This window comes from Engraulis encrasicolus, chromosome 13, assembly GCF_034702125.1.
Source record: "Engraulis encrasicolus isolate BLACKSEA-1 chromosome 13, IST_EnEncr_1.0, whole genome shotgun sequence".
In the NCBI taxonomy this organism is placed as follows: Eukaryota; Metazoa; Chordata; class Actinopteri; order Clupeiformes; family Engraulidae; genus Engraulis; species Engraulis encrasicolus.
Window position 1 is genome coordinate 29899701 of NC_085869.1, and position 12735 is coordinate 29912435.

At 43.5% G+C, this 12735-nt stretch overlaps 1 protein-coding gene across 1 annotated transcript in view; it reads left to right on the plus strand.

Annotated features, from left to right (window-relative positions):
- The first annotated feature begins 5471 nt into the window (after window positions 1-5471).
- Window positions 5472-12735, plus strand: part of ppp2r3b (protein phosphatase 2, regulatory subunit B'', beta) — a 30106-nt gene continuing 22842 nt past the window's right edge. Inside the window, exons 1-2 of the mRNA XM_063213618.1 lie at window positions 5472-5571; window positions 6817-7225. Coding sequence (XP_063069688.1) covers window positions 6878-7225 — 348 coding nt within the window. The 5' untranslated portion in view covers window positions 5472-5571; window positions 6817-6877. The remainder of the gene's footprint in view (window positions 5572-6816; window positions 7226-12735) is intronic.

The following is a 12735-nucleotide window of genomic DNA, read 5'->3' on the forward strand; positions in this document are numbered from 1 at the left end:
CGTGCGCATGTGCGTTAAGCTTATGTATATTGTATATGTGCATAGGTGAATACGACAGAATGATGTAACTCAGGTTTGTGTGTGTATATCCCCGCAGGTCGTATTCATCATACAGCTCGCATGTGCCATTGTGTCCAATGTGCTGTTGGTGTCCAACATTGGTGACTACGTCCAACACAACGCAGCCGTGGCATTCATTCCAACACAGGCACAGTCCGGTATAAGAGAGAGGTCAACTCCACTCCTTTTTATTCACATTTGACTCCACTTTGGCACACAAAGACATGATGTGCTGATGATGTGTGAAATAACATCAAAAAGGCCTGTCAGGGAGAGACATGCCAATGGCTTTGGTATTTTAACACAATGTTCATCGGGGGATTTCGAAAAGCTATGTACTGTACCTTGCCCCATAAATATATTATGAGACATTCTCCAAAGACCTCGGCAGGGCTGAAACAATGTTTTTTTTCTTCTTCGTGTAATCTTAAATGGAAAGTGCAAACATCTGAGAGCAATTGAAGTGCCTAATAAAAGAGGGGTTTCTCTGCTCCTCTGTGGCTGGAGCATGCTGTGTGCACTATGAATCTGAACGCTGTCTGAGAGAGCAGTTTTAGTGAATCCTGTCAGTGATTTTTTTCCCCCATTATTTCGCTCAGTGAGAATCAGAGGGTGCAATAATGTTTTCGAGTGTGGCCGGAAATATAAAGCGCAAGTCTCTGCTCTTAGTTAGTGCGTTATGATATATAACTCATGTTTGAGTGTGTCAGATAGGGCCTACACTGTTTAACGCATGTTTGAATGTATATTATTATGTTACATGAAGTTCTATCTTTTTATACCTTAGAGTCATCTTCAGGACAATGTTTGAGTCTTCTTGTTGCTGCTATTTCAAATTCTTTGTATGACCAGTGCATGTAAAGAAATTGACAATAAACTTGACTTGACTTGACTTGACTATGAGACACCGTTTTTTCTTACATAATGGGTATGAAACAATGAAAACGTAGCGCCCCAGACCCCCCCACCTGGACCCATAGTCTGCTGCCATATTAAAACCCCAGTTAGTGATGTCGAGTTTCCAATTCGGTAGAGAGGGAATGACCCCAGCGTTACTCACTAGGCAATGAGCTAATGCTTAAGAGTGTAACTCATGACCTCGTGCCAGCTGCCAAGGTACACATAACTTCCACTCGCAGGCGTAAAGTTCGACTGCCGATCCAGCGTGCGACTCCTTAAACATCCGTCACATGTGGAACTTTTTTTTCTTTACTTCTCTTTTACAGCTTATTCTTATTCTTCCTCTCCATTTTCTTTGTAAGGGAGCGCAGTCCACTCACCTCACAGCGCAAAACATATGGCCTTAATTTGCAGAAAATAAACTTGACATTGTTAAAGCCAATTTCGATTTTTATGGCCAAAGATGAATGTTTTCCACAGCGTGCCAGCTTACGGTTGTATTTCATGGATAATATGGAATACGAGAGAGCGGATAAAAACATACCACCCAAACTGTTTGCTGTGCGAAGTGCTGCATGTTGTATGTTGCAATACACTTGCAAGATATATCAAATGTAAAGGCAGCTGCATGATTTATTAGTTTACATTTTATGTTTATTGGTATACATTTCACGTCTGCATAATTCTTTTTTTATTCAAATTGAATTTGTGATTTTCATTTAATTTGTGCCCATGCTACCAAATACCAATTTCAAGTCTTTACATGACAGTACTTAATGTAAGATACTGTGTAACTGAAAATAAAATGTTAAGGAAGTTGACTTGTGCTGTGTGCGCGCGCTTGTGTGTGTGTGTGTGTGTGTGTGTGTGTGTGTGTGTGTGTGTGTGTGTGTGTGTGTGTGTGTGTGTGTGTGTGTGTGTGTGTGGCAATAGTTGAAAATTATATATTTTTTGTTAAGCGTTTACATACTTTATTGAGTTTCTAAGTGGAGCTGAGGTTTTAGTTAGTATTTAACAGCGTTCCATAATTTAGAAAATTTCGACCATGCGATCACAAGGGTAAAGCCTAATAGGCTGTTGAAAAATGCAACAAAAATCATCAAGGTTTCCACTTATTGTCATGGGCTTGAGGTTTGCTTTGAAATGTCCCCCCACGTCAAGACAAAACAACAACATTGAGCAAGCTTGGTGGGGGGAAAATGTTTGTCCTAATTATACTTCCAAAAAGTTTCAAAGTCAGGAATTTTCTGGACCTGAAACACCCCCTATTCCACCCATTCACCCCTCTCCTCCCCACCCTCCTCATTTCTGTTATTGATTAAAGCCTAATTTAATGTCTGTGTTACTGAGAACAAAGAACTTTCTGATTACAGCCCACCAGCACAACCACATACCACCACCACCACCCCCACCAGCCCTCGGCCTCAACCCACCTACACTACACACCCCCAGCCCTCGCCTCTCCTCCCCTGCCCCCCTCTCTCCTCTCCTCAGACTGCCGTTACTGCTGGTATCAGGGGAGGCAATCAAGAGAATCGCATCAATATTGTTCACCACGGCGAAAGCACACCGACACAAGAGGCCCGGTCTTGCTTGCTCGCCTCGCACCACATCTTCCAGTCTCCTCCAGTCCTCGCGGCCAACGTCTCAGCTGCGAGTGAGCCCGAGGCTGTGTGAGGAAGACTGTGCGCTTGTGCTGCGCTGCTCTAACCTTGGGGTGACTGCCCTGAGCGCCTCTTATATTTACGGCCTTCACAGCAAGAGCAAAAAGGGGATGTTTTTTTTTCTTCTTCCCTTTTTTTCCCTCCTCTCTGAATCATACAGCAAATCAATCGGAACATTCAAGAATATAATGTCTAGCGTGATGTACGGCTGAACTGGACTAGCTCGCAGGAGAGACACATGTCAGAGAGAGAGAGAGAGAGAGAGAGAGAGAGAGAGAGAGAGAGAGAGAGAGAGGTGGCCGTGCTGAATATACGTGCAAAATCTGCAGTGGTAGTCCATGTAGCAGCCTACTGACTGACCGAGGCCCACTTAGTCTGGTCTGAAATCAGCTAAACTGACAAGCCATCTGTTCTTTGGACTTGATAGTGGCCGGGGTGTTCATTAAACTGTGTGACCCCGGTTACTGGGCTTTTTGGTCCAAAAGCGATTTGGCTCCCTCTGATGACAATGATTATGATGATGATGACTGAACAATAGCCTGCGTGCTAAATGACTCCTGTAAAGGACAAGATAAGACAAAGGCCTTTCAATGTTATTTTCGAGATACACGTATCTATTGCAGATCACAATCCAAAAGTATTAGACTGGCACCATTTGACTTACGTTTTTTTTTTTATGGCTATTTTCTCTGTATCTGTTCTTACAGAGAAATCAAGTCTGTTGGTATATAGGGTTTTTTTCCATAGTGGAGTGATAAACAGTATCAGATCCGTCTCAAGCATGAATATGGGTTGAAAGAAAGGGAATTTGCCATAGCCTGTCTTTTTCCAGAGCTGTCGTCTTTGTACTCTTGTGCGAGCATCTTCCTTCTTTCTTTCTTTCTTTCTTTTTTTCCATGGAAAGCTGCGGGGGTGCCTTGTTGTCTGAGATCCCTCCCCCCTGAAACAATCAATAAACTTGTGCACTGTCTCCAAGCAGCACAACATGTGCAGAATGTAAAAAAAAATAGCACAAGAGAAGAAGAAACCAGAGAAAGTCTGAATCAGACACAGATGAATCATTGTTATTCAAGCAGAGAAAATTAGGGCTTGGTTTACAAAGACAAAATTGTGCAAAGCGGAGAGCAAGCATGTTTCCTAAAAAGCCGTGTATCACTGCTGAGATGTAATTTGATTAGTGTTGTGTGCTTTTTTTTCCCCTCGTTGTTTTTGTGTATAATGTGAGTAATTGTAGTATCATGATGCACCTTTTGTATTTTGGAAATAATCCACATTCTCATTTTAAGGAGACAGTTTTCATATAGATTAATGATAACAATAGAAAGCAAAGGGAGATGTAGGGAGATGAACTGAATTAGGCCTTTACATTTTTTGCTGGGTTAATGGCATATGGCTTTAAAAACAAATAAGTGGTATCCATAGCATTTGCGTAGTCTATAGGGCTTCACATGATAGCCATTTGTTTTATAGGACCAAGATCATTCTTCCATTATTTGTACTTAATGGTGTTGTGTTTCTGGCTTTGATGTATTATTCAAAAGAAAGCAATTCCCTTCGCTTTCGCCGTTCTTTGCTGCTCGCTGACCTTTCCACACATTCTCTGAGTGGGTCTTATTGTTTTAATCTGAGGCAGAGGAATAAATGCGATTTAGGATTGTGATTATCACATTTCACCGCTCTGCTTGCCATCTGTGACTTTTGGCTCAGTTATGCCTTTGTAGACACTATGAGGCGGTAGTGCCCTATAGGCCTGCATTAATCATTAATTTCATTAATTAAATCACTACAGCTACATTTCTTACAAATCAATTCTTACAATATGGGCTAGTGTACAATCAAAAGGCAAACATTGTAAACATATCCCTACTTGTGTGACAATAGCTTTCCTGGATATCACAAGTCAGAGGCTATTTTGGCTATAAATGGCCATCGTGGTAGGTTGCAGGTTGTGGCTTGCCTATCCCTCTAACTAAAGCCTACTAAGAGGTGCACTGTGTAATATTTCTAGCAGTTTATTTCCAAAGCTCATGATGCCCATTCCCAAATGTTACCTTTCCATTAATATTTACCACCACCATCAAATTATAAGTAGCCTAGGACTACTCATTGTGACTGGGAAAATTGCACCTTTCATACATGGTGCAAGTCATCCACTTTGAATTTCCAGAACATCTTCAGCTGCAAAACGTACTGCACTTTGGTCATAGGCTACTAGTAAATATTAGTTTATTACTAAATAAATATTCATGAAAAGATCAAATTTGAGAATTTGCAGCAAAGTTTCAGTGAGCAGCGTAGTTGCAATAGGCCTAGGCTGCTCTGACCACCATCCTACAGTGCACCTTTAAAATAGGCCTGGCCTACAATTAATCCAATTATAGCCTACTGCTAAACTAATATGAAGATTGGTGGATTAGGTCAGAGACATACAGGAAAACTTACCTTTCCTCATTAACCTACCGGTGTGTTGCTGATTGTGCTCTATACCCTGCTGCAGTCGCCTGGGTGCAGCAAAGCCAGCATCTGTGTTCTGTCCTCACAGATTGGATGTAGACCTACTGTAGGCCTACATTCATGGGACAGCCAACCTGTTGCAGCAAAAAAAAAAAAAAAAAAAAAAAAAAAAAAAAAACAACAAGAAGATTCCTTATTGTATTAAACGTAAGCTTTGGTTTCGACTGGGGGCTTGACATGAATGAGCCAATATTACCGATGACGAACACTATTTTACACAAACAGTTGACCTAAAGTCAAAATAACAATAAAACATTTTTTTTTAGTTCATGGGGTAGGACGGAGCTCTACGTCATATCTCTCATTCTCGCGATAATGGGGTTTCCCGGTAACCTGGGGAGACGTGAATTTAAATTCTGAGCGGACTTCAGCGACACAAAGCAGCACAAATGACTTCAATTCGTGAAGGCAGTGTCATATTGTCGACGAAAAGGTGAAACACAAGCTTACCTATCACATCAATGTTTTTTTTCTGTCAAATTATTCGTCCCATTGCATGCATGCTTTTGGTACTTTGCAGTGTTACGTTAGCTTGCTAATGTAGCTAGCAAGTTGATGGCTAAAAATGTTAGCCTGTCAATGGACGATGGCGTTATCTAGTCGGCTAACTTGCTTATCCATGCTCTATGTACATTTCGAAAGATAGTCGCTTGGTTACAGAAACGCTTGCTTGCATGTTGACATGATGACTAGTTAGTCTGCGGGATGCGAGGCATGTTGTTGACTACTACGTAAATAGTTAAACCATTCGAGTCAGTTTCCTTTATTGCATTGTGTCGCTGGCGTTATGACACCAATTCACTTGCTTGCATATGCACACATTTTCTAAACCCCTTCCATCCCTGTATTTACCACAAGGAACAATTTCTATGTGCATGAATAGTTTGACAGCCGTAGTTTTAAAGTGACTTTTGGTTGTTACATCTCTTGGGAAGTCGCTTGTAAAGTGGACTTTAATTAACCATTTCACAAGAAGGCTGGTGTGTTGGAGTTTGTTTAAAAACTTACAAAGGTAAACATGGGGAAAGAATGGCTATCCTTACCGCCCGGTATGGACTGCTATGACAGGTGGTCACCGTTGGACACGTGCACCTGCCTTGTCAGCAGGGCTTGACACTGGCACCTGCCAACCGGCCAAATGCTGGTGAAACTTGGCTGTGGCTGGTAACAACAACAGTGCCACTAGCCAATTTGGCAGGTAGCTTATTCAATGGTATGACATCAGAATAGCATAATATTCTGCATTTTACACCTTGTGTATCAATTGTTTCTATTTAAGTACAAAAAAGCTCAGTTACTCAGTTCTATTTGTTTGATTTATTTCCATGTAGAACACTATGCACTCATTTGATTGCTTTAACACCTCATCTTCTGAAGATCTAGATGAACTGCGTCATGATAAAGAAAGAAAAATATTTCAATGTCAGTAGAATAGCTGGATGGCTAGTGACTCAGTAAAACCACTAGCCAGTGGCCGACAAGCGAAAAAGTTAGTGTCAAGCCCTGCTTGTCAGGATTGAAGGAAGCTCGAACCTTAGAAGTGTTCTGCTCTGCACCACTGTCAGTGTCAAGCTCAGACCATACCACAAGCTTATTGTATTGTGGCAGTGCGCAATTGACCTAGATATATTTTAACCGTTTGCTTTTGCTTATTGTTTCCCACCATTGTTTACAATAGATAGCCTCGCTGAGCATCCTTTTGTGATTAAAGAGAGAGAGAGAGCGAGCGTGGGGGAAAGATGCCGTCCCCACAAGTCCTCCAGCCAGTCCTCAAAATGAAGGTGGACGAAGTCTTTCTGAACTGGTTGAGTGAGCCCAACACACAGGCCCAGCTCAACGACTACCTCACCAAGATAAAGAATGGCGAGAGCATCGAAATGGGTTCAGGGGACTGCAGAGACAACAGTGCCTCCTCCTTGCTTGGGGAGAACTCGCCAGGAAATAGGAGTGTGTCAGAGAAGGCCTCCACCTCAGGCAGTACGAACTCTAACCCTCCGTCCACGGCCCTGCCCTCTGGTAGCAGTGGCCTTGCCCGGGTGGGGGCCAATGGAAGCAGGGCCCTGCGACGCTCTGTTAGCAGCAAGAAGGTAAGACTGCTTGCCTCAGTGAGTGGAATGCATGGTGCTGCTGCAAAAGTCACACGTTATGTAAATATGAGTATGTATGATGTAACTGTTGCGGACATTTGTGGAAACAATTAATAGGGGAATATGTAGTTCTGTGTCGTTGGCACTTGTACTTAATTGTCCCCGATACATGCCTTTGCTTATGTAGGGTATGGCGTAACCTTTCCTGTCTCACACTGGTGTGTGTGCATGTTTAATACAACCCCCTCACATGCCAAATGCACCTTTGGATGTTGTATTTGTAGCCAAAGGTAGGTTTTGTTTGCTGAAACAAAATGCCACATGACATGCCACTTTATTTTTGTTTTCTCCGTTTACTTTTCTTAGTCCAGCACTCAGTACATTTTGGATGTGCATGTTTTCTCTTCGATCCACGTATCACACCTCCCACTTCAAACTTATGGCATTGACTTCTCAAGCTAACATGTTTGACGCCTAAATGTACCATACTGTCTAATAATGGCAGACCTGATTTAATTTAATTTGTTTCTCATGCTCAAGCTTCTTCCAGTTGGCATCATGGACGAACTGGCATGATTAGTACCAGTGAACTCCAAAGAATGGTATAGAATGGGAGCCATCTTCTTACCCATGTCAAGTTCATGGATTTTTTTCAGCCCACGAGATCATATCAAACGTGAATTACAGTTGGCCCACATACACCATTAATAATAGCAACATGACTTAAACATGACATTTGGTGTCTTCTAACTACTTGATCTCTCTCTTTCCATAACTCTAGCTTGAATTATTTCATCTATTGGAGTCAATGTGGATAATGATAATGGGCACAGGTGGAAAAACTGAACTGACCTGCTTAGGTTTTCCTTCTGCTTGTGCTCTCACAAGCAATTTCAGTAATTAGCTCATCAATCTGACGTAAGCGATGTGGTAATTAGGATGATCTCATTCATTAAATGGGCAGGAGCAAAAATGTGGCAAGGTTTTTACTATCTGCTCCCCGGTTTTTCCACCTCTGGTTATGAGGGTACTTACTTAAAGGTAGGTGCTGGTGATTGATTCTGGAGCTAGCATGTTGGCCTTTTGAGTCAGGAATGCTATTCAGCCTGGGCAAAAGCAACTCTCGTAGGGATGCACGATGTGAAAATGTTTGGCCAATATCCCATATTGATGATGCGATTTTGGCCGATAACCGATACCGATGTTTTATTTATATATATATTTTTTGAAAAGATAACATTTAAGCTTAATACAGACTGACAATGATGCAAACTGAATTTTGAATGTCCTCTTTTATTTCCAAAACATGTTTTAACTCCCTGTGAAAAAACTAGATTAAAAAAACTAGAAGACAAACAATGAAAGTCACTGTCAAGTCCAATCTTATGTTAAAAAACATATCAGAACCAATAAGATTAAGAACTGTAAGCTTAACATATTAAAAAAAACATCAGCGTCAACATCGGCCCAGTTTTACCCATCGGACCGATGTCCGATGTGTTGAGAAATGTCAAATATCGGCCGATACCGATGTTAAGGCCGATACATCGTGCATCCCTGCACCCGTCTGTCCACCGAAAACATGGGAGAACCACCGGTACAGACATTTGCATTCAATCAGTAAGCTGAGACGTTCTTTAGAGTGTGTTTTTATATGTCCTCCTTGAATGATTGCCTTCACCCATTACTCAGACATGAAAGCAAGATTTTTCATGTCTGGTGAACGATATTGTCTTTGCTCTTGTCTGGTCTTTTGATGGAGGCTCATCTGACCTGTGGGTTAAGCTTATTGCTGTGTGATATTTTATTCGTCCCTTTCAGAGCGCCTATGATGGTGCTCCTCTTCTCAGTGTTATATTATTCAAGACTGACAATGCATCATGAGAAGTCTGTTTTGACAGAAATAAAGCAGAAGAATGAGAATTTGTGATCGCCCAGGTCTCTATTTTAGGACTTTTATGTGCCATGTGTCTGGTATGAGTGTTTCTGTTACTTTCCTGGTCAGCATCGGCATAACATTTGGAACGAGATCTATTGAAAGGACGGCACATCCTGAAGGGCTCAGACAAAGGATTCGATCAGCTGGGTTTTTAGGGGACAGTCTGGCGTTAAGCCTTTTTAATTGTGTGGATTTTAATTGTGTGGTTTTCTTTGATGGGTTGGATTAAAGCCGAAAGGGCAAATGAGATGCGCGATCAAGTTTATTTTTAACGTGTCAAATGAACTGATCCTTACTGAGTATAGGCTACATGTTTTCTAACGTTCAGCACAGGCCTTGACCCACACCAGTTTTGTAATGGCATGTTGGGAATGCCTCAAAATAAGTGCAGCTCTTTGTCCTGCCATTGAGCTGAATAGCCACTGTTGGCTTTCATCTCCTTTCCCCTGTCTTACCACAAGAGGATGCTGAGTGGCCTTGCCGGCCTACCACCATCCACCTTAGACTGGGCAGAATGGAGACAGCATGTCATGTTTTTCTGTGCGTGCCAGTGTGTGTTGCTCTGTTCGCATTCTGTGCGCAGTAGGTCTGTCACTGACACACATGCATGTTTTTCAGCTGGTTTGTGTGGGTCACTCCATACTGGAATGGCACATGTGCATATTCATCCTTGTGTTGATGAACGTTAATGTGTGCGTGCATGCCTGTCCCTGGATGACTGTTATTTTATTGAAATGTGTGTTGGTCAGTCCAGCTATGCGTGCATGTCTGTCTGTGTTTGAATTGGTGTGTGTCATTCCACTCCATCACACGGTGGGGGTGCGTGCGGGCCTGTGTGCCTGTCCCTGGTTGTGGTGTAAGGCTATTTTACTGAAATGTTTTCCATGTGTCCCACCCAACCCCACCCAGCAGGCTGTGTGTATGGGGCAGGCTGCAGAGGGCCTGTGATCGGCACAGGAATGATAATGGGCCACTCCTTCCCTTTGCTCCATCTGTGTTGGTGGCCAGTCACTCATGTCGGTGGAGCCGATCTCCAGGGGGATTGCTGTCCTGAATGCATGTTAGGGCTGCACAATATTAGAAAAATATGCGATACACAATAACATGACTGTGTATCGCGATATCGATATTACTCGCGATATTTAATATATATTTTCCCCTCTCTACTTGCCATTCTACACTTTATCATGTATGAAACAGCTAAGGGCAATGTTTTATTTCCAACATTATTTTTATTCGGAAAAAACATGGCTAATATATAGCATCACCTTAAAATGTCAACCTTTTTTAATACCTTTTTTAATCTTTTCACCAAATTGGCTGTTATTAAAAATTTTAAAAGTAGGTATCACGAATAAACCAACTTTTGCGAGACTGCAAGTGTATTGCAAGCCGCGATATTGTGACATCAATACATTTTCGATATATCGTGCAGCCCTAATGCATGTGTGCGTTTTGTAGTACGGCTGGGGCACAGCTTCAGTTAGTTGTGTGTGAGGTGAGGTAGGGTAAAAGACTCGCATTAACATGCCTGTCATAGAAAATCGCTGAATATTGTTGCAACCTTGTTACCCAGTTGGAGAACGGCTTATCCATCCACTTTGATTTACTTTAATCCTAAATTGTTAAGTGTATGCACCACAGGCAATTAATGTGCATGTGTACTCGAGAGAAGGATGTCACTTGTGGAGATGTGGTCAAACGGGCAGGCTCCCTTGGCAGTCAAAGTAGTGCGAGAGATTCCCGTCAGGCAATATGGTGTCTGTGGCCTGGTGACTGGAGAGACTCTAGGCAGCTGACTCTCCTGCGTCGGTCAGAACAGCTGTGTGTCAGTGTGACGGCCAGCAACCAACTAACCAATCAGGGTCCTCTTGAGGATGTCAAAGATCTCCTTCCTTCAGTAACTTGAACCCTTGTGTTACCAATGCAATCATTTAGGTAGGGTATTTTGAAGATGTGCTTCTCTGCATTGTAGTTGCTTTCTGCTGTAAATGCAAATGCTGCGTTTTTTGTAAATGTTTCTCCAGCTTTTTTTGTTTGTTGTGGTTAGTGATACACCTCAACACGAATAATCACACAGTGTCTCGTCATCATCCCCCTTCAAGTTCTTCTGGTCAGCCAAGATGCTTCTGTGGTCCTCTGCCCTCTTCCAGGAGGACCAGGTGGAAGGGTTAGGTAGGGGGGGTGAAGGCCAGTTTTGGGCTTCTGGGCTACAACACTGGTGTAATATAGTGGGGATATGCTGGGCTGGGCCGGGCAGGTAGGTATGGGGTCGGGCCGGGTCAGATCAGATAAGCACAGGGCCGTGGTGGCTGTTTGGATGCCGCGCAGCTGCTGGGGCCTCAGGTGGTGGTGCTGTTGCTGCTGGGCCCCTTGTCGCACGGACGTGTCCCGTGTGTGTGTGTGTGTGTGTGAGTGAGAATATGCTGGCTTTCATCTTGGCCTCTCTGCTCTGCCCCACACACTCCCTCCCCGAAGAGAAGTTTTCCTTGTGTAACGTCCACTCAAACACTTAAGGCTCAGCCCAATTTCTGCTTGCAAAATTGCTGGAGATGGATTGGCATAATGGATCTGTAGTCGTTACGGGGGAAAAGGAGAGGGGAGAGGAGGGGGAAACGGTGGGAACTGAAGTAGAAGGACAGTCTGGTATAATTTCAGCTATTGTTTCTGAAGATTTTTTAGATAATGGCCTCGTTCCCCAGACCAGCACCCCCTACCTTCATTTGAGAGACATCTGCTAGCAATGACTCTCTGTCATAAGCATTGCCATTTTCTGTACATCTGCTTAATACGATTTCTCATTGGGAGATGGGGTGGAGGGAGAGCTTTGACAGATGTGAAGAGGCTTTGATTTTTCTCTCTCTCTCTCTCTCTCTCTCTCTCTCTCTCTCTCTCTCTCTCTCTCTCTCTCTCTCTCTCTCTCTCTCTCTCTCTCTCTCTCTCTCTCTCTCTCTCTCTCTCTCTCTCTCTCTGGAGCTGGAGCTGGAGCTGGAGCTGGAGCTGGACGATCTGCTCCGGCGCTGTTCAGCAGACGGGACAACTGTTGTACATTTCATATTTTCTGGCATGTGACGCAAGCAAGCGTGAGCTCCACAGCTTGTCAGTGGGCATTAAAGGGATTCGGTTGTGCCGTGTGGAGTCATGCTCTATTTTAAGAGAGTCAGAGAGGGGCAGGCTAAGGAATTCCAGAATACAAATGCATTCTTCAAAGGATTAGTTAAAAATTCAATTAACGTCATGCTGAATGCAGCCCCCAAGACAGCTGGTCCTGACACTGACACAAGACACCGACAAAGATAGCCCTCGCTCCCCTCACAGGGGAGTTAGCTACCCAGAACACTCGTCCCCGTGGCCAGCCGCTGCAGTGTGCCCTGAGCCCGGCGCTGCGGATGCGTCCGCCATGTAATACAGTGCCGGGGAATGCGGCTTCGGTCATGCGCCCCCTAATTGTCACAATAAGTGGTTGTTGCAGGTCATTGTGCGGCGATGTCTTTGATTTCTATTTGCAACGGTGGGGACCGAAGGAGCAGCAGGTCATGTGGAGACAGGCTGCCTGCCTGTGTCCTGCCTT